Source organism: Parasteatoda tepidariorum, chromosome 7, assembly GCF_982258835.1.
Source record: "Parasteatoda tepidariorum strain Cologne lab strain chromosome 7, Ptep-v5.0, whole genome shotgun sequence".
Lineage (NCBI taxonomy): Eukaryota > Metazoa > Arthropoda > Arachnida > Araneae > Theridiidae > Parasteatoda > Parasteatoda tepidariorum.
In genome coordinates, this window is record NC_141761.1 from 102817793 (window position 1) to 102841064 (window position 23272).

General features: G+C 30.2%; 1 protein-coding gene across 1 annotated transcript in view; it reads left to right on the forward strand.

Moving 5' to 3' along the window:
- The window catches only part of LOC122270486 (uncharacterized), a 31595-nt gene extending 11690 nt beyond the window's left edge, over window positions 1-19905 (forward strand). Inside the window, exons 8-13 of the mRNA XM_087168904.1 lie at window positions 160-221; window positions 6986-7981; window positions 8144-10653; window positions 17414-17484; window positions 18440-18515; window positions 19759-19905. Coding sequence (XP_087025030.1) covers window positions 160-221; window positions 6986-7981; window positions 8144-10653; window positions 17414-17484; window positions 18440-18515; window positions 19759-19905 — 3862 coding nt within the window. The remainder of the gene's footprint in view (window positions 1-159; window positions 222-6985; window positions 7982-8143; window positions 10654-17413; window positions 17485-18439; window positions 18516-19758) is intronic.
- The last annotated feature ends 3367 nt before the right edge of the window (window positions 19906-23272 follow it).

A 23272-nucleotide genomic window follows, 5' to 3' on the forward strand; every position in this document is an offset into this window, starting at 1 on the left:
ATATATATATTATTATTATTATTGTTGTTGTTGTTGTTTTTGTTGCTATCTACTTTCATGCAACTTGCAACTAAGAATTCTTCTCTATTCTTTATAATTGTGCGTTTATGCTTATTGCTTTATTCCAAGATAATAGTATTTATATTTTTCTTATTTAAGTGAGAAAAAATATGAAGTTGAATATCGTGAAAAGCATGGTTCAAAAGAAGAATTTGATTCAGGTTTGGTAAAGAGACATTGTATAATTATGAATTTCTCAATTATGATATTTCTTTTTAATATGTTTTGTTTTCGCTTGCGTGAAACACTGTACAGTAACTCAGATAAAAAACATCATAAATTTGCTTTACAGAATGTCCCCGTACTATATCTAAATCAATTCAGAAGACGAGGTGGAGTTCTGTAGCAAGTATTGGAGCAAACGGACATGCGTATCACAAATTCTTAGTTATTTTTTAAAAAAATTAATTTAGCTGGGAAGGATACTTCTGCATAAAGTTTTAAGACAGAAATAAAAAGTCAACAAAAAATCTTGAAAGACATTAGTATAGCAGATTCTTATTTTTTCATTTTTTAAAAAAATAATTCAGAAGGGTGAGAAAATTCTGCATCAAATTTTAAGCACAAAACAAAAATAAGAAATAACTACAGCAAACGGATGACTTACATCGCAGATTCTTATTTTTTATTTATTTAGTAATTTTTTTAAAAAATCTTTTCCGAAAGGAAGGAGACTTCTTCATCAAGTGTTAAGAAAAAAGTAAAAAATAAAAGTAATTAATAGCAAACGAACATTTGCATCACAAATTCTTCGTTTTTATGTACACTACCGGTCAAAAGTTTGCGAAAATTTTGAAATCTACAAAGAAAAAGTCTAAATTCAAATGTTCATAGATCTGCGAAAAATCATTCAAATTGATCATTCAATTCATTGATGTGTTCTAAAGTGAACCCTCTACAACTAGTTACGTATGATCAAATATCAATACCTTGTTTTTTTCGAGCTGAATCCAGCTTTTCATCATGGGTTGTTTTTATGGTGAAACAATTTGTTAAGTTTGAACAATTGCCAAACTTGCAAAAAAAAAAATTGTACTTTCTGTTAATGGAAAATAGTTATTTGAACAGTTCTATGTAAGCCCTCAAAATTTCAGATCGATTTGATTTTTTTTTTTTTTTTTGACGAAGTTATAGAATTTTGAAAAACATGTGTACTTTTCTCGATTTTTGAGCATTCCACATATGCAGTCTTTTGGTCTATACATCTTCTACCAAAGAACTTTTTGATTTTAATAATTTCTATATTTTCAAATAATTAATATTTATTATAAAACAAATATTCTTATTCATTATTGTAATTATTGTTATTACAAAGAATTTATTATGAATATAATTAAAACAATGTCTCATAGTTGTCACGGTACACGATTGTACACAATGAGGTGTTTCATTGAATACTAGAAGTTTAACAAACAATACTTTATTTAACAATGTAAATAATCAAACCAAAATCATTGCACTATTGCAATGGTAGCCACGACTGGCTCAAACAAGAGCTCAAGAGCAACTGACAAGTTCGAAACAATTACAACAGATGGCGTTTCGCTTAAGACCGAACAGTCACCTTTCATCGAAAATTTGTTTGCTCTTGCAAACGAAACGATGTTTATTGTTAATTTGAAGAATGTAACCAAGGCCGGATTAACCATTAAGCACAGTAAGCACGTGCTTAGGGCACCAGAGGATAGGGGGGCACCACAAAGTCTAACTAAATGTTCGCAGTACATAATTTTTTTTTTTTTTTTTTGAAACATTGATAATAAATTTATTATTTTGAGCTTCCATTTTAAGAGTAGATAACAACCATTTCTAAGTACGAAATTTCACATAATAAAAGAAAAAAAAAAACGAAAGATGTTTTGTATCAAAATTTTCGGTCTTCTAATGAAATTAGGAAGTGAATTTCTATGCGATAAAAGCTCTATTTATTTATCCATTACAATGATTCCATAACATACTGCTACGATTCATGTTTACAGAATATTTTTCGCAGTTGTAGCAAGTTAATACTCCGGCAATTTGATATTTTTATGAAAAAAAATTTGATTTACAAAATTTTGATGCAATGGTATGATGTAAAAAATGTGATTTTTGATGTGAAAAAAAAATCCTTAGAGTCTTGTATAAATACAAATGTTATAAAAGTTGAGCACAATGTGTAAATTCTCAATGTGAACCGGATGTTCGTTGACGGTGAAAAATACGTTAAGAAGAGTACCCATTAAAACTAATTTAATTTTGAAAGCAAATGTAAGAAATAAGTAGCAATAAAATCAAATTTTCAATCATTGAATTTTGTTTAGTGCAAGTAAACTATATTTTGTGCATCTTGTAACGAAATTTGTAAAAATTATAATTAAGAAATAAGAAAAGTACTGAAAATTTCAAATTAAAAATAAATAGCAAATTTAAGAAAGATATTTTTATTAATTGAATTTTAAAATATGTTTAATGACTAATAAGGAAAATCCCTAACGATAATGATTATATATATATGCAATATATGTGTGTAATTTCATCAACTTTTATTATGAGGATAATCTGAACACGTAAATATTTTGAATATAATAATATTATTTCTGTCACTAAAAAAAAATTTAATAGTTGTGCTTAATTTTTACTTGCAGCTTGTGTGTAAATCAGATTGAAATAAATAAATAATTAGTTAAGGTATTTCCATTATCCATTTAACTTTTTCTTAAAATAAAAATTGGTCATTCTGCAAAAACGAGTGGGAAAAATATTGTTGTTCCCTGTTATTTTATTATAAGTAACAGACTTATGGGAAACGTGGTTCAATTTAACCTGATCTTGTTTTCTGCCTATAACAAACAATCCCGACGTAAAACAACAAAAGCTGTATATTGCCAGCATTCGATTCCATGAATTCGAAGGTTCCTGAAAAGGACCACCGTGATTGTCACCAATATTTTCTGAGAAGAAACACTTTAAAGACAAGACAAGTGTAACCAATTGATTTACTACAGACAGAGAACATCCTTTCATCTCAGATATCTTTAAGCATCCTATAGGGGACTCATTCCCCCTTCTTTTTTTTTTCCAAAGAAAAAAGGGTGCATATCTCAGAAAAATTCAAATTGTCCTCCTTTCGCGGGGGGGGGGGTTGAGATACAAATAAATGGTGACTTATAAGATTGGAGAAAGTGGGAGGTCTAGGAAAAGAAAAGTTTCTTGATTGACATAATTTTTAACCAATAACATTGTTTATGCTACTATTAGTAATTAATTTCTCGTATTTACACACCCCTGTGTATACGTGAATGCACAGAATGTGAGTGCACTGAATCCTACATGAATGCACAGAAAAAGTTTATTCTACTAAAACATTATTCTAAATTATTGCTTTTGAAAGCATGCTTTAATAGTGTAAAGCTGATGTTGCTTCAGGTAGTAGCTAAACCCTTCAAATAATTTTATCAATAATTATTATTTATCGATCAACATTGATTGTGTCTAAATCAATATAAGTGAAGAGTTTAATTTTCCTAAAGAATTATTATATTTTAATAATAAAAAATTAATTAAACTTAAATGTAAAAATAAAATTACAATTATTAAAAATTATATAATTTTTTTTTAACACTTTAAGCATGCTATTACACAATAATACTCAAAAGTAATAAAAACAAATTTCAAGTTTTTGTTAAAAATACAATGTGACGCATTTTTTAAGAGGGGATGATGCCGTATTATAAGTTTCAAGAAGTAATTAAATTTTTTAAATGATTGATCTTATCGAAATAAATTTCATTCTATGACGTTATAATTAAAATAGTTATTCGATTTAAAATAAAAATTTTAGGTAACAATACACGCATTTTACTTCGATTTATTTTACGAATTTGTCTTTAAATGTTGTAAAGAATATGTAAAATATTTAATACATAAAATTTTTTTAGGCAAAATAGATTTTAGTAGGTTTAAGATAAATGTTGGTTTAATAAAATTACATACAATACTTCTGTTTACGTTTCTAAGGATTATATTTTTCCAATCCTAAAATTATTTTCTATAAAACTAATGTGGTATTATGTACGTGTATGCATACAGGAATAAAAAATATCGTAACACGAAAAAAAGTGAATAAATTAAAAAAAATTATGGTTTGTTATTTTCTACTGATTATTATTTAAGTTTAGTTTTCAGACTATATTCATTGTTGCCATACTTATGTTTTTGTTTTGTACTATAAAAACACGAATGTTCTGATTTTGTAAATGAAAATCTGATCATTGAATTTATAGTTATTTAAAGTATTTTGTTTATGCATTTATTTACTTATTGAGGACAAAGTTTTTATTTACTGTAACAGCTTTTTCAGACCAAAGTTATTGCTATCACTTATGCAGTAGTTTTAAGTGATTTCTATCATTTTTTCTAAAAGGTCATGTTTTTACTAGTCAAATTAAGATTTAATTGATAGTTATTTATTGCTCTTAAGCTCTTCTGTACCTTTGACTTTGACAGGTAAACTAACTACGAGAATGTCCAAAATATTAAACAAAATAGTAATAATTCTATTATATAATTAGTTCTGTTTTCCACAGATGCAATCTAGAGTGAGTTGTTATTATGAAGTAAGTTCATTTCTGATTTTTAATCCAAATTTTATGGGATCATTTAAGATAATTGTTGCATTTATAAAATTACTCATCACTATTTTTTCCCTTCATTTCTCTTCCTATCATTATTAATATATTAGGTTTAATAAGGAAAAAGGAATAATGAAAAGCATTATTATTTGTAAAAGTTATGTGTTATTATATACAGTGCGTAAAATAAAAAAAGTAAAAAACCTGAATAACTCTTGATTTAATGATCGGATTTTAACTTGCTAGATCTCAATCTAAATGGTTTGAGGGCCAAACTTAAAATATGCTGATTAGTTGGTGCAGAAGATATTTTTTTAAGTTATGAAATCGGGCAAACGTGCTTCCTCTACCTACATATGTAGAAATACATGTTATTGAACCACTGATAGATGGCGGAGTTTATCATTAGATTGTAACCGTAACTGCAAACTAAGATTTTGTAAAAAAGCAAGCACATCACTATTGTAATGTAGTAGTAGAAAAGTCAACCATTGTACCGTATTTATCATGTTAACTATTTAAATATATTTTTGTTACTTACCCCTTGGTAATTATTGAGTAGTTTTCCTGTGCCATCAAGAAAACGAGAAAAAGGTTATATTCACTAATAATAGTAATAAATCTTCGGTGTATTTACCCTATTAGAATTGCTTTAAGTTGAAAAGCGAAACTGGTGCATCGATGCCGAGAAAGGCAATGCACTGAAGATAAGAATAGAATCGAATTTTAGTGGATAAAAGAAAGCCAGAAAAAAGGGGTAAGTTTATTTTGATTGAGAAATATTATATTTGGATATATCATGGATATAGAAAAACTTAAAATGAAAAGAAGAGCTTTGAAAAGTTCTACTACTAAATTTCTCACTAACTTAGATAAAAACTTTGATAATTTGACAATATATGAATTAGAAACATCTTTAGAACAATTAAGTGAGAAAATGTTGAACATAAAATTAATAAATAAAGAGATAATGAAAGAACTAGATGTTAAAGATATCGAAAAGGAAGTTGAATCCTCTGAAACATATGTAGAAGATTTGATTAACTATAAATGTAAAATTAAACAGAAGATTCAGCAAATTAGTGCCACTCCCTCAACTAGTTCTAATTTAAATGGTGTAACTAGCTCTCAGACTGTAAATCAAACAGAAGTAAACAAATGCACGATAAAACTACCAAAATTAACTGTAAACAAATATTTCGGAGATCCAAATTCATGGTTGGAATTTATCGGCCAGTTCGAAAATTCAATTGATAAAAATCCGTATCTTTCAAATATTGAAAAACTAATTTATCTAAAAAGTTTTGTTGGAGGAGCAGCTTCAAAAGCAATTTCGGGATTTTCTTTAACGGATGATAATTATAAAGCAGCTCTTAATTTGTTGAAAGATCGGTTTGGACAGAAAAACTTGCTTATAAATGCTCATTTAGGCCAATTATTGAATATTACACCAATAAAACATAACTCTGATACTTTTGGATTGCGAAAATTATTCGATCGAGTAGAAATCGAAATTAGAAATTTAGAATCGCTAGGAATTGATTCGGCATCTTATGGAAATTTATTAACGCCGATAATTTTAAAGGTACTCCCATCAGAAATAACTTTAGACTTTAGTAGGAAAGAGAAGGGGGATAATTGGGATTTAAAAGCCCTTCTAAAATTTTTAAGTGAAGAAATAAAAAGTCGCGAAAAAACCACCGCCATTGCAAATATAAAATGTTCGAATAATCAAAAAGAAGATAAATTTAGATCAAGGCCGCACCCACAAAAAGAAATAACATCCGCTCATGAATTATGCGCGACCGCAACGAGAATTAATAAATGTGTATTTTGTGGGGGTGACCATGAATCTGAGAAATGTGATACTCTCACAGTAGAAGAAAGAAAAAATATTTTGATTAAGCAGAGACTCTGCTTTCTTTGCTTAAAACCAAATCATCGGTTAATTGATTGTTACAGTAAGAAGAAATGTGTTTTTTGTAATCGGAGACACTCAAAAGCGATTTGCTTTAAGTTAGAGGAAAATAAACAAACAAAAACTTTAAACGATAGAGAGAATTCTAAGGAAAATTTAGAAATTGTTTCGGCCATTTCTTCTTGCGAGAATAAATTAAAACATAAACAAAATTCGAATCCCATTTTATTACAAACTTGTTCAATCATTGCGGAAAATAAAAACAAACAAGAAAATGTTACAATTTTTCTTGATAATGGAAGTCAACGGACTTTCATAACAAATAAATTGGTAAAAAGATTAAATTTGCCAGTAATTAGAAAAGAAAAATTGTCGATTAATTCTTTTGGATCAGAGCAACCCCAAACTAAATTGTTTAATGTAGTTAGCATCCGATTAAGAAATAGGGAAGATCCTAATTATAAAATAGATATAGAAGCCGTAGAAACTGACACTATTTGTGCAACTCAGCTGCCTTCTCCAAACAAAAACATTGTTAAGGATTACGAATTTTTAAAAACAGTTCAACTTGCGGATGATTTTCAAAACGAAACTAAAGATGTTATGATTTTAATCGGATCGGATTTTTATTTTGATATAGTGACTGGCCGAATCCATAGACTTGAAAATAAATTGGTAGCGGTAGAAACAATCTTCGGTTGGTGTATTTATGGACACATAAATAAAATAAACAGTCTAATCGCTATGAACGTAGTTGTTAACAGAGGTGATGAGACTTTAATTAGACAATTTTTTGATCTTGAGTCCATTGGGATCTTACCTGATTCGCCTATTACTGATAACGAGGAAGAAACAATAGTTCAAGAGTTTGAGTCTTCCATTACATTTGATAAACGTTATAAAATTAAATTGCCCTGGAAATTAGAATTGATTGACAACTTAAAATCAAATTATGATGTTGCCCTTAAGAGACTCCACCATCTTGTACACAAATTCGAAAAGAACCCTTGGTTACTTAATGAATATAGACAAACCATAGAATCATATCTTGCAGAGGGTATTATTGAAGAAATTCCTGACACACAATATTCAAATGATAAAACTATATTTTATCTTCCCCACAGGGCGGTTATTAAAGAAGAGCGACAAACTACAAAACTTCGAATTGTTTATGACGCATCGTCTCACTCAGCTGAATCCTGTTCGCTAAATGATTGTTTATACACTGGTCCCAAATTAACTAATGATATTTTTGATATTCTAATAAATTTTAGGAACAAAGAGATAGCTTTTGTTGCAGATTTGAAACAAGCTTTCCTTAATATCGAAATTGTGGAGGAAGATCGAGATGCGACCAGATTTATCTGGATGGAACCTCCCTTTGATGAAGGTAAGATTAAAATTTATCGATTTACTCGTGTTTTATTTGGACTTACTTCTAGTCCCTTCCTTCTTGCGGCAACTATAAAATTTCATTTGAAGAATTATGAAAAAACATATCCTCAAACTATAAAAATTATAAGAGAATCATTGTATGTGGACGATGTGATAGGATGCGAGGATAATGTAGATAAAGCTTTTAGTTTCAGTCAGGAAGCTATTAAAATTTTTGAAGATGCGGGTATGCAACTTAGAAAATGGAATTCAAATTCGAAACCTCTTATAGACTTATGGGAAACTAATAACATTCAAATTGATCACACCATAGAAAATTCAGACTTAATACCTTCTGAGCATAAAGTACTTGGGATAGGGTGGAATAGTGACACAGACATTTTTTATTTTGATACTAAACATCTTATCGAATTTTTATCTGAAGGGAGACACACAAAAAGATTTTTGCTGAAAGCTGCTGGTCGTATATTCGACCCAATAGGATATTTGAGCCCCTTTGTAGTAACCATAAAGTGTTTAATTCAAGCAGTTTGGTGCGCTGGAATTGATTGGGATGAAGAACTCCCTCAAGAAATTGCTCGTGATTTTCAGGATTGGTGCAATGGTGTTAAAAAATTAAAAGACATTGAAATACCACGTTACTATTTAAGGGATGCTCTTGGAGATAGTATACAGGATATACAGCTACACATATTTTCTGATGCTAGTTTGAAAGCATACGGCTGTGTCGCGTATTTGAGAATTGTTACAAACTCAGATAAGATATATACATCATTTGTTGCATCCAAAAGTAGAGTATCTCCCCTCAAAAGTCTGTCATTAACCAGACTTGAATTGATGGCTGCCCTTTTAGCTGCTCGATTGAGCAATAATTTGGTAAAAAACTTAAAGCTTAAACTTACACAAAAATTTTGGACTGATTCATCCATCACTTACTTCTGGATTAGAGGTTTACCCAACCGATTTAAACCCTTCGTAAAAAACCGCGTAGTTAAGATTCAACAATTAACAGATCCTGAACATTGGTTCCACTGCCCCGGCAAAGAAAACCCGACAGACTTAGTTTCGAGAGGACTAAAAGCATCCGAATTGATTAACAACACTTTTTGGTGGGAAGGACCCCCTTTCCTCAAAAAACGTGTTGACAGTTGGCCTCAGACTTTTGAAACATCCCTGGAAGAAAATCTCCTGGAATTCAGAAAGAAGAAAGAGGAAATTCCAAGTTTCTGCTTTAGTACATCTTCCAATGACCTAAGAATTAATCCGGAGAATTATAGTTGCTTTTTAAAATTTTTGAGGATAACAGCATGGATTAGACGTTTTATTTCAAAGATAAGAAAACAATCTACCACTAAGGGACTACTCACATCATCTGAAATTGAAGAAGCAGAAGAGTTTTGGATAAAATTTGAGCAAAGAAAAGCTTATCATTCCGAAATATCGGCCTTAGAAAGTGAAAAAGAAATTGACAAGAATTCTTCCATTAGAAGTTTTGCCCCCTTTTTGGATGATAAAAAGGTTTTAAGAATAGGAGGCAGATTGGAAAATTCGGAATTTGATCTTGAACAAAAACACCCTATCTTACTTCCAAATAAATGTAAATTTACGGAACTGTTGATTAGAAATGACCACGAAGGAATATTTCATGGTGGTGTTTCTGCCACCCTTTCTAAAATTAGAAATCGGTTTTGGATCGCTAGAGGTCGGCAGCTTATAAAGAAAATAATAAAGAATTGCATAATATGTCGCAAATATTCAGCTCTACCTGCTAAACAAATAACCAGTCCCCTACCTAAAGATCGAGTTTCAGAATCTCCACCATTCTCAGTTTGCGGGGTGGACTTTGCAGGTCCGATATATGCTAAAACATCGAATACTCCTGAAAAAGCCTATATATGTTTGTTTACTTGCGCAGTAACAAGAGCGTTACACTTAGAATTAGTTTCAAATCTAAGTACAGAAAAATTTATATTAGCCTTGCGTAGGTTTATTTCCAGACGAGGAATTGTCCAAACCATGTATAGCGATAATGCAAAAACCTTTAAAAGCGCAAATAAAGAACTTCAACTCATTTTTAACTTGATTCAAGATCCAAAGATTCAAAATTTTATAGCAAATAAAAGGATCAAGTGGAAATTTATCATGGAACGAGCTGCATGGTGGGGAGGTTTCTATGAGAGATTAGTGAAATCGGTGAAGGAATGCTTACGCAAGACCCTATCTAAATCTCTTCTTACTTTTGAGGAATTAACAACAATCTTAACAGATATAGAATCAGTGTTAAACCAACGCCCTTTAAGCTTCGTTTATTCTGACTTAAATGAACCCGAACCTTTGACTCCTGCTCATTTTTTATTGCCTCAGAAGAAAATCGAGCTTCCGTTATATTACACCGGAACTCTTTTTGAACACTCAAATCGTTCTTCCTTAATCAAAAGGAAACTGTTCCAGATGAGACTCTTACAAAATTTTTGGACCAAATGGAAAGAACAGTATGTTCTTCTCCTAAAAACTGCGCATCGGTTGACAACTTCAGAAAATCAACGGAACCTTCAAGTCCAGGACGTTGTCTTGATCGAAGGTGCCCAAAAGAATAAATTACTTTGGAGCCTTGGAGTAATCGAAGAAGTCTACCCTGGACGGGATGGCAAAGTCCGGAGCTGTCTCGTAAGGACTAGTGGAAGTCGGATCAGACGTCCCGTTCAACTGTTATATCCTTTTGAAATTTTAAATAATGCTTAAAAATTTGATTCATGTTGAACTTTAATGTTTTTCTTTCTATTTGTCATTTTTCCTTTAATCTTACTAGATATTATGGACGTCCCCGTCCATGATGGGGAGTTTGTAGAAATACATGTTACAGGGTTCCCACGGTCCTTGAGAGTCCTTGAAAGTCCTTGAATTTTTTTGTGCTAAATTTAGGTCCTTGAAAGTGCTTGAAAAACGTCTTAGGTCCTTGAAAAACTTGATAGGTCCTTGAATTTGTCCAATACTGCCGGCGGCCCTTTTTATAAAACACCCGCGGATCTTCCTGGTTCTTTCTGTTTTGTTCCCGAGCTCTCTCACGTGGTTTTTAACGCCACCGTTTCTAACCGGGCCTAGCGTCTTGGTGTCTGCCAAGCGCACTGAGCACAGCAGACAATCAATGCGTTCGGGGCGAGACTCCACTTCATCTTCTGTCGCATATGCTTAGATCTTCTTTTTTCTCATCGAAACTGGAATACTCTCGAATTTCGTAACAATATATACCTTGTAGTTTTCAATAAATTTGGCGTTTTACCATCCTCACTTGTCCTTACATTTGCGTCATTTCAAACCTTTATTGTAAAGCGTATTCGCAAAGGCACGGCTTCGTATTTGTGTTATGTAGTTTAGACTAGTTATGCCTGGGAAGTGCTATTTTAATCCCCAATGGATGGATAATCAAGCTTATAAAGAATGGATTTTATCGATGCCCGAAAAGAAGTTCAGAGCCAAGTGCCGATTATGCATGAAGGAGATCGATATCGCGAAAATGGAAGAATCTGCTCTGAAATCACACATCAAAGAAAGGTAAAACAAAAAAGCAATCTCATGCCTTGAGTTCTCTTTTTCCAAAGACATCAACATCTAATTCATCTGGTGTAAATACTCCTTCAACATCGTGTGCCCCATGTGAAACAGAAACTTTAGTGGCCGAGGTAACATTGTCTTCTTATCTGGTCAAAAGGAATGTGCTTGATGCTGAAATTCTCTGGAGTCTGAAATGCATCACTAGTAATTATTCATGTAACTCCTGTGAAGGGATTAGTAAATTGTTCTCCAAAATGTTTGCTGATAGCTGATTTGCTGATAGCGAGACAATTTTTTTGTAGTGCCACAAAGTGAGCCTATTTGGGCTCCTTTGGATTGGCACTATACTTCAATGGGATTCTTATAAATGAGCTGAAGAATGTTGATTGCTACGCTGTACTCTTTGATGAGACGTTAAGTCAGTCTCTACAATCTAAGCAGATGGACATTATGGTAAGGAATTGATAATAAAGTTTACACTAAGTATCTTACTTCCCAATTTATGGATCATGGAACTGCAGAAAATATTTTGTCCTCTTTTTACAAATGCATGGATGATGGTTAAAAGCTCTCTAAAATACTTCAATTATCCATGGATGGACCCTATGTCAATTGGAAATTCTATTAGAAGCTTCAGTGTGAATTAAAAGAGAAATATTCCCACCAGGTCATATTCATTGGCAGTTGTGGATTACACATAACGAATAATGCTTTTAAACATGGTGAAAATGGGATATGTTCCTTCTAATTTTTATTTTCAGAAAGAATTGTTGCTGCATAACATTTAGAGAAGGTTGTGTGAATTATGGATGAATAATTTCAGAAACGATGTTTAATAGAGGAGAGGTGGAGGTTATGGAATAGTCATGGAATATGGAATACCTAAGATTTAGCTCTGTCTTTCATGCAGCCTTCACATGGAAATGCACAGGATTAAAGGATTTCACCATTAACACCTCATTACCATTAGTTATAGATTGTGCTGAAAATGATTTTGTGAATTAATATGTAAAACCAGTATGGTTGTTTTTGAAAAAATATAAATTTTAGTCCATAATACATATACTTTCTTCTCTCTATATAAGCAAAGCATTTAGGTATTATATTTGAAATTAATTATTGCCACAACAAGCATTATTGCTTCTAGTAAAATAGAAGAGAATAATTTTTAAAATTGGTCTTAGATTAAGGTCCTTGAAAATTTTGTTGAGGTCCTTGAAAAGTCCTGGAAAGTCCTTGAATTTCAATCTCATCATAGAGTGGGAACCCTGTGTTATTGAACCACCGATAGATGGCGGAGTTTATCATTAGATTGTAACCGTAACTGCAAACTAAGATTTTGTAAAAAAGCAAGCACATCACTATTGTAATGTAGTAGTAGAAAAGTCAACCATTGTACCGTATTTATCATGTTAACTATTTAAATATATTTTTGTTACTTACCCCTTGGTAATTATTGAGTAGTTTTCCTGTGCCATCAAGAAAACGAGAAAAAGGTTATATTCACTAATAATAGTAATAAATCTTCGGTGTATTTACCCTATTAGAATTGCTTTAAGTTGAAAAGCGAAAACATATGTATATGTTGTTGAATTTGGATATTTGTCTCTCAAAATATGGATGGTATTCACAACATGGAAATTAAGATCCCAAAAGTTTTTTTAGGTTGAAAAATTGGGCTCCTTTATTTAATTGCAGTTTTTAAGCATTTCGCTATGTCTCGAGAACTTTTGAAACGAATTGAAAAATTTGTGCACTTAATAAAATTCATTAACCTAAAACAAATTATTACATAATTTTAAATAATATTAATTTAAATAGTAAAATACAAAATTTGAACAAAATCTGTCGAAAAGTACTTGAGAAATTAAATGTTAAATATATAACTTTTTTAAAATTGAAAGTTCAGGTTTATTTAATTGATTTAGTACAGATTAAATTTTGTATTTTGTCATTTAAAATGACATTTGTTAAATTTTCAATTTAAAGTTTTTTCAATTATTCTCTTAATAAATAAAATAATATAAAATGATTAATACTTCTTACAAATTATTTTCGACAAGGAACTATTTTTAGGTAAATGAATTTTATTATTGTGTGCTAAAATTTTTTAGTTCGTTTGAAAAATTCTCGAGATATGGTCATTTATTTCGAGAGTCAAGAATTCGAATCTATTGAAGAAAAGAAAAAGGTATGCTTTTTTTAGGAAAAGTACGTGTCTGTTTTTCTAAATTAAAGTATTTTGAGACTTAGTAAATAAAAGTTCAAACTTTAGATCATAAGTTATTCAAAGTGTTTGCTTTTTTGCACATACACACAAACATAAGTTATTTTTTTAATATTAATTGAAAAGTTTTCAATTGATTATATTATTTAAAAAAATTTTTTTTTATTTAATTTGAATAAATATTTTTTTTTTACAAAAAAAATTTGATTTTATATTTTGAATTAAAACGTGATTTAGTACTAGATATATTTTTTATTGTTAGAGGGGGGGAGGGCACCAAAATATTTTCAGTGCTTAGGGCCTCAACAGGTCTTAATCCGGCCCTGAGAATGTACTATAAAATTTCATTGACTAATTTTTTTACGATTGAATTATTTTATTTGAAGCAACGTTATAAATATGTCTCCTAAAAAAGAAATATCAACTGAAAAACGTGCAGCTACAGTATCATTAAGAAAAGCAGGTCACATTATAGACAAAATCGCTGCATTAGAAAACGTTTCATTAGCATGCGTTCATTCTACAATTAAAAAGTTCAATGAAACAGGACTCTACGTTGATCATACACATTCCGGAAGGCTGAAGATTACATCAAATCGAGATGATTGAAAAATTATTGTTACAAGTTTAAAAAATAGATTCGATACACCTGCACAACTGAAGTGTAAATTATTCCCAGGTTCAGAAAAAGTTTCAACTTCAACAATAAAACAGCGTTTGCGTAAAGCTGGCGTATTCTGGCGAAAAGTTTCGTGTCGCAGCAAAGAAACCTCTTCTTAGACCCAAAAATAAAATACTGCGATTAGAATGTGCTCGCAAACATCAGCATTGGTCAATCGCAGATTGGAAAAGTGTACTATGGACTGATGAATCAAGATTTGACATTTTTGGGACCAAACGTCGCATGTTTGTAAGGCGTCGAGTAGGAGAACGAATGCAACCAAATTGCATTCGACCAACGTTTAAGCGCGGAGGGGGTGGCATAATGGTTTGGGGATGTTTTGGAAACGATACTGTAGGAGATTTAATTCAAATAGATGGAATAGTGGACCAAAAAAAGTACCATTCTATTTTGCAATGTCATGCTATTCCTTCGGGTGAAAAAGTTGGCGGTCCTAATTTTGTATTTCAGCAAGACAATAATCCCAAGCACACGTCAAAATTATGCAAAAATAATTTAAAAAAAAAAAGAAAACGAAGACCGATTGAAAATTATGACGTGGCCAGCTCAGAGTCCTGATTGTAACCCGATTGAACTTTTATGGGATCATTTGGATCGAAAAATTCGATGCTCTGATATTTCGAATCGAAATGAGTTATGGGACATTTTGCAACAGGAATGGAACTCTATATCACTTGAAGTGATTAATGGTTTGTTAGAACGAATGTCACGCATATGTAGGGCTATAATAAAAGCAAAAGGTGGATGGTTCGAGGAATCTAAGATTTAAATGTTAATTTATTTAATTACAAAATACGAATAAGAATATGTTAAATATTTGACCTGTTGTAAATAAAATAGTTTAGTAAAAAAGCAAATTTTTTATACTATTGTTATTATTTTTTTAGAATTATTTATGTAATTATTGTTATAACTATTATTTTAATTTAATGTAAAGTAAAAATATCGCAGCAAAACTAATACATATAAGTAATAAATATAAACAATAAATATAAACACTAATAATTACAATAATGAATAAGAATATTTGTTTTATAATAAATATTAATTATTTGAAAATATAGAAAACATTAAAATTAAAAAGTTCTTTGGTAGAAGATGTATAGACCAAAAGACTGTATATGTGGAATGCTCAAAAATCGAGAAAAGTACACATATTTTTCAAAATTCTATAACTTCGTCAAAATAAAATGAAATCGATCTGAAATTTTGAGAACTTACATAGGATGGTTCAAATAACTATTCTCAATTAACAGAAAGTACAAAAAAAATTTTCGACATTAAAACAACTCATGATGAAAAGCTGGATTCAGTTCGCAAAAAACAAAGTATTGCAATTTGATTATATGTAACTAACTGTAGAGGGTTCACTTTAGAACATATCAAATTTTCATGCAATTTGAATGATTTTTCGCAGTTCTATGAACATTTGAATTTACACCTTTTCTTTGTAGATTTCAAAATTTTCGCAAACTTTAGACCGGTAGACCGGTTATTTATTTTTAAATACCAATTTAGAAGGGAAAAACATTGCTTCATCACATTTTAAGAAAAAAGTAAAAAATAAAAGTAATTAATAGCAAGCGATCATTTTCATCACAAATTCTTAGTTTTTATTTATTTATTTATTTTTAAATATCAGTTTATTAGGGAAAAAGATTTCTGCATCAAGTGTGAAGAAAAAATTCATAAATAAAAGTAATTAATAGCAAACAGTCATTTCCATCACAAATTCTTAGTTTTTTTTTTTTTTTTTTTTTTTTATTTTTAAATATCAATTTATTAGGGAAAAACATTTCTGCATCAAATATTAAGAAAAAAGTAAAAAACAAAAGTAATTAATAGCAAGCGGTCATTTGCATCACAAATTCACTTTTTTTATTCATTTAAAAGAGAAGGATATTTCTGCATCAAGTATTAAGAAAAAAAGTGCTGTGCAGAGTATTCCTTTGTTTCTAAATGAAGGTAGGTAGATTTTTGCGTGGTGTTCTGAGGCTAAAAAAAGGGAAGGGAAAAGAAAGCAGCAGGGCATTGCATTAAAAAAATCTCATAAAAAAAGAGCTTAACCCTTGATTTGTCTAGGGCAATGTTTTCCTTGCCTTGTGTAACCATAATAGCAACACATCCCCACAACCGTGGTCTTAATACAGCTCTTACGACTAGCATTTAAAGTCCGGTGATCTTATAACAGCTACCCGACCTCTCGCAAGCCAGCAATGAATCAACTAGTGGTATTCATTCATCGAATACTATAATAGAAAAATTCTGGTGGGATAATAATGTTGAGTAAATATCGCTACAATTATTAAATTCACAGGTATGTAAGACATGTTGACTCGATTCTACGAGAAGATATCTGTCAGGCTATCCCCCCTTTGAGAGATGACGGTTGACATTGTCGATAGCTGTATCCCCCAGCATATATATATATATATATATATATATATATATATATATATATATATATATATATATATATATATATATATATATATATATTAAAATTTAATTTATTTTATACGTCAATTTGCGAATCAGCTGCATCACGGATATCATGCTATAATAAAACGAAAATGTATACAAATAAAATATCATTAAAATCAACTTTTTCCTTTATTTACAAATCATGCTATTTGTTAAATAAATAATGCTATAATTTAATATTTTAAAATCTACCGTTGTGTTAATTGCTTATATATATATATATATATATATATATATATATATATATATATATATATATATATATAGACGATTCCGAGATTAGCAACAGCAACATATATACAGAGAGAGAGAGAAAAGGGGGATATGAAATTTTGAACATTTCTAGAGAAATATTAAAAAGATATTCTAATATCGAAATGCTACTGGTGCGGTAGTTGTTTCACATAAAGAATTATTATCGAAATCTTAGTTAAACATAATGTTTTCCACTACTGGCAACAAACATTCACTCTCTTTTTCAGTGTACAATGATCGATAGAATGAATGAATTGGAAAATAGTTCTTACGCTTATGGATCGGTAGAAAATTGTAGGTAAGTACATTTAAGAAAAGCTTTCAACTTATGGCTCGGCTTAACTCTTTCCCCATAAGTTACTTAACATGGTTTTTCCAAGTTCTTTCGCCAAGGAAAATGGTGATAGGCACAGTTTAAGTGCCTTGAACTTGACACAAAGCTTATATTTTCTAACTATATTTAATGATTATATTATATTTATTAGCCTATATTTCCTAATTAGAATTAATTTAAAAGCTTATATTTACAAAAATTATATTTTATAATTTGTCGAGACGAATTGTATGAGCTATAGAATGGACAAATAATATAAATATTTCAAAAGTTATTAAACATTTTTAAAAATAACTAATTTTGGCGAAATTAGTGATCTTTCTAACCAAGAATAAATTATCAAAATCAATGTCTAATTAGTATTTTTTCACATTTTTATGAGCCCAGATAATGCAGCTTTGGTGTAAGTTTTTAAATGTTAAAAAATTAGACCACAAACTCTTTTGTTTTCTCAAAGCTGTGGCTTTTTTCCATGTAGATTGAACTTTTGCGCCATTTTCATAATTAGTACAGAGAGCGCCGGTTTAAGATAGGCTAAACTTGACCTAACAGTCATGTGCAACTGTTGCTAACTCACAGCAGTTATGAAAATTGAATATTATTCGAGGAGAAAAACATAATAATGAGTTACACAATATCTGTTTTTGTGTCATTTTAAATTTTTTAAAATTTAAAATAGAATTTCTCGTTAGTATTTTGCTTTTTCAATATTTCTATGATACAAGGGTTTTTTCACAAAATTTTATTTCCGAAAAATTATCAAAAACAGACGTCGAGCGAAATTATCTTTATTATTTTTCATTTGAAAAATTTAATCAATAAAACAACGGAGAATTTCAGAAATAGTTTGTGAGAATGGCTATGTAAAATTATTATTTACTTATTATGTAAATAATAATTTTATCATATTTTCTTTCAGGTTAAAACAGATAAAAGTAACATTCTCTTTCGAAAGATTTCGATTACGACGTCAAATCTATAACCAGCAATATCAGGTACGTTAGTGTCACCCTCATTTCAGAAAATATTAAACAATAACGTTCTTCAACGAAGTTTATTTTTTCAGAGTTAACAATAAATAAATGCAACATTCTTCAACGATGTTTGTTTATTTTTCAGAATTAACAATAAATAAACGCAACGTTCTTCAATGATGTTTATTTTTTCAGAATTAACAATAAATAAATGCAACGCTCTTCAACGATACTTATTTTTCAGAATTAACAATGAATAAATGCAACGTTCTTCAACGATGTTTATTTTTTCAGAATAAAAAATAAATAAATGCAACGTTCTTCAACGATGCTTATTATGTTAGAATTAAAAATGAATAAATGCAAAGTTCTTCAACGATGTTTATTTTTTCAGAATTAACAACAAATAAATGCAACGTTCTTCAACGATACTTATTTTTCAGAATTAATAATAAATAAATGCAACATGTTTAAACGATGTTTATTTTTTCAGAATTAACAATAAATAAATATGCAACGATCTTCAACAATGTTTATTTTTCAGAATTAACAATAAATAAATGCAACAATTGAACACTAAAAAAGAAAGTTACGTTCCGAATACTATACGTCTTGTTGCTGCTGTTGTTTCTAAACCTTCACAATATAGCCTCAGCTATATTAAATCCATGACTCTAAACGCTTTGACAAAGTTACACACCAAAATTGCTCCAAAATGTTCCTCTATCGAGCAAATATGTTCGTAAGAGAATGAAATAAAATTTTAGACAATCAAGGATGTGCTCGGGGGAAGCAGACTATAAATTTTAAATTCTTGAACAAAGTAAAAACATATTCCTTTTCCATGATCACCACCCTTCAAATATATTTTTAAAACTCTTGTCAAGAACAACATAAAAAAGTGTGCAGATTGGGGAAGTAAATTAATTGAGAGATTTTGCAAAGCGTTATGGTTCCCCCTTCCCCCTATCTATAATGTTAACGTTATTTGAACCTCACAGCTCGTGCGCTTCAATTTCCCTTCTAATCGCTAAAAGGTAGAAATTAAGTTTAGCGTTATGATTAACATTCGACAAACACCGTTCTCTCTTACTATATTTAAGCGAGACAAAAAACGTTATCGAATATTTCCGAGTGACTAAGACATAAAAAACGATTTGATGGAATTCCTTTTATTATTATGGGTTTTTCGGAACACAAAAAATTATTTTTTAATGCATGACTAATACTTAATTTGTAATAAATTCAGAATTTCGTTTTATAGAGTGTGGAACTATTCAGCTACATTGGAGGATATTTGGGACTGTGGCTGGGATTGGGCTTCATCTCTCTTTTTGAATCTCTTGCAAACATCGTATGTCATCTTTGGAGAAGAGGACGATTCAAATACTCATCAGTTCAAAATCTTTAATCAAAAAAATCTTCTGACCTTGCATGAGGCCATTGCCTTGCTGGCTTTGCTTAATATGAGGGTGGACATAATGCCCATTTTCTATATTCTTAAATAATTTAAAACTGGTTTCTGGTCTAAAATATTGATGTCATATTTTCTTCAAATACCCATATATGCCTAAAAGTGTTTTTATGAATTTTAAAAAAAATATATTATTTAGTTCAAAACACGTAATTCACATTGCATATGTAATTCTAATATGAAGTTGGACATTTCGTGACTTTCTTACAATTTTAAATTAAGGCGACAAAAATTCTAAACTCTTTTTTTTTAAATGTGGGTGCCATACCCATTTCTGCCTGGTAGCAGATCAAAGTGTTAATTTTTATAGTTTTTTGCTCGACATGATTTTCCTAAAACTTTTTTTGATGTTAGAATGTGGCTGACATAGTTTCCGAAAAAAAAAACATATTTGCATTGAAATATTTCTTTAAAAATTTTAAAAACGTTATTCAATAAAAAATTTAGCAATTTCAATAGCATATGTAATTCTAATTCGAAAATTGCCATTTTGAGGAATTTCTTATAATATAGTTACACTGCGTGATTTATCTAAAACTGGTTTTATATTGAAACATAAGTATTTTGTTTTGTTGAGAGATACCCGTGTCTGCCTAAAAGTATTTAAAGAGACATAAAAAAAATTATTACTTTAATAAACATGAAATTTCTTTTGCATATATAATTCTAATAAGAGAATGGACTCTTTGATTATTTTTTATAATTATCTGCAGTGCGTTTTTCGAGAAAAAGTAACGAAGAAACAAGTATAAGTATAAAATATAAAAAGTAACGAATTACCAGTATGTACTCTTTTTCTTTTTACTTGCGTTATTTGTAACACAAGTAAAAATATTGCCGTGTATGATACTAAATAAGCCTCCAAGCGTTGAGTCCCTGGATAAAATTGCGCGGAAGAATTTCCTCCTATTGAACTTATACTCCCCATCTACCCACCATTCTCCCATTGAATCTCTCCCCTTCTACTCACCACTCTCCCATTGTACCACACAACTTCTATGCACCACTCTCCACTGAACCACTCCCCTTCTACGCACCACTTTCCCCTAGAATAACGTTGAGGAAACCGGGTTTTTTTTTTTTTTTTTTTTTTTCTTTTGCAAGGAAGCTTGCAACTAAAAATTCTAAAACAGTCGGTACTAACGCTCAGAGGGTTAAACTTATGTCCATGTCTAAAGAGGACGCAATACCCCGGGAGAATCTTTCCGTCGGAAATTCTCTTTTACCTCCATTACTAATTTAAAATTTAAAAGAAAGAAAAAAGTGAGTTTAGGCAAAACTAACGCAAGTCATGAAGTTTCAAGTGCTGAAAAAAAAAATCAAAATATCAAAATGCAAGCAAAATATTGAAAAAAAAAAGAACTTCGTCATTGTTTAGTCCTAAAGTTATCTTCTAATTATTTATTTTCATTTGGATATTTTGAAATTATGTTTAAAATTTTGCTGAAATAATGGTGGATAAAAATCTACTAAAGTGAATTTATTAAACCAAGAATCACAAATAATAAACTATCACTTGAAAATATTTATTCGCTGTCCGGATCAAATTGGCATCTCTGTGTATATAAATAAAACTATTTCTGTGTGTTCTATATTGCATTTATTTCTTAAAACCATTTTAGTAACAATAATATAAAAAAATATTTAAAAAAATTAAAAATTTATAAAATTCGATAATATAAAATTTAAAAATTTACACGAATTATGTGTTTTGCCTGTCACCGGTGACCCCTGTGGCACTACGAACAAACTCAGTGTCGGTCACCGGTGACCCCATGGCATTCAACATGTTGAAGCACGTTAGAGAAATTTGCAAATTAGGTACCATTCTGTCAAATAAGAACCATCAAGAAAATAAAATTAATATTAACGTTTTCTCCAAATTAATTAATAATTTGCATTTTGATTAATTATGGATAGGATTATCGAGCAATCAGTTGGAAATGAAACACCAATAATTCTAATGAAATATTAATGATCAGAAGCAATCAATCAGTTAGTCAAATGATGAAAGAGTTATTGTTCTGACCTAGAGTTTTTGTTGCTGATTTTGTTCATAAGTATTATAGGAGAATAATTACAAAGATAATTACAAAATAGTGATACATACAAAATGATTGCAAAATATAGTTATAGGGAAAAAATGGCGAAAAAAAACTAAACATAAATCTCGCAAGATTGCATTTCTTTCAATGATTAAAGACGGTGATGAGATCATATTTATGAAAGTTTTTTTAATATTTTTGTTTTCTTAAAGACTAATGTATTTGCAGGAAAATATTTTAAAACATAGCTAGTTTGAAAAAAACACTATATATTATTATTATTTTAACCCTTTGCGACTGATTTTAACCACACATTTCCATAAAGTGTCAGCAAAATACAACAACAAAGGGTTAAAACATTTACAATTTCGCTCTTATATATTAGGGCTATATAAATGTTTAACCTATTTTGCTTATAATCGTATCTTTAGAATTATGATATAAGTATGTAAATCTACCTTCTTTTTTTTCCAAAATATGGCACTTTTGAAAATATGGACCTAATTTAAAAAATCCTCTGTAAAGACGTCTCTTAAAGCGTAGTTTTAGAAACCTTTTCAGGCAGTAAGGCAAGAAAATTTTGCACGTTAGAGGTAAAAATATATTTAAGAGAGAAAGGGACAAAACCGTTATATAAATCTGTTAAATGACTATAGAGAAACGAGAGAAAAAGCAGTTTGATTGCCTGATGATTCATGGAAGTGTTTCTACTACTCGTCAATTGTGGAAAATATGGAAATTGTATATTTATTTTACAAGTTTACAAAAAGTTACACAATTGTTCATTGGCTTCAGTGTAAGTCGTTATAATGCGGTAACTATGCATAAAAAATCATTCATTATAAGAGGTTTTAAAAAACGCTTAAACATTCTAAATACACAAAAGGGCGACCTTTGTGCTGGAATACAAAGTAAGGTAAAACAACGTTTAAGAGCACAAAAAATTTTAAGACAGCAGACAGCTGTTTCGGATGCTCAAAGGGCAACCTTCATCAGTGCAACAGAGAGAAATAACCGATATCCGATATCAATTCTATTTTTCAAAGTTCCTAGCCCAGCGGGCTATCTACTTCTTCATCGAAGATGATGTGGCAATAAGGGAAGATTGGGGTAAGAGTGACTGGAGAAGCGACAAGACTTCTTCGTCTTTAAGCAATTCTTGTAGTTCTTTAATTAAGGAGACCATTCTATGTGCAGATGATGCTGGGGTGGTCTTCTTCTGTCTTTGATTTTTTCTACAGGGGCGGGCCTCGCACCCT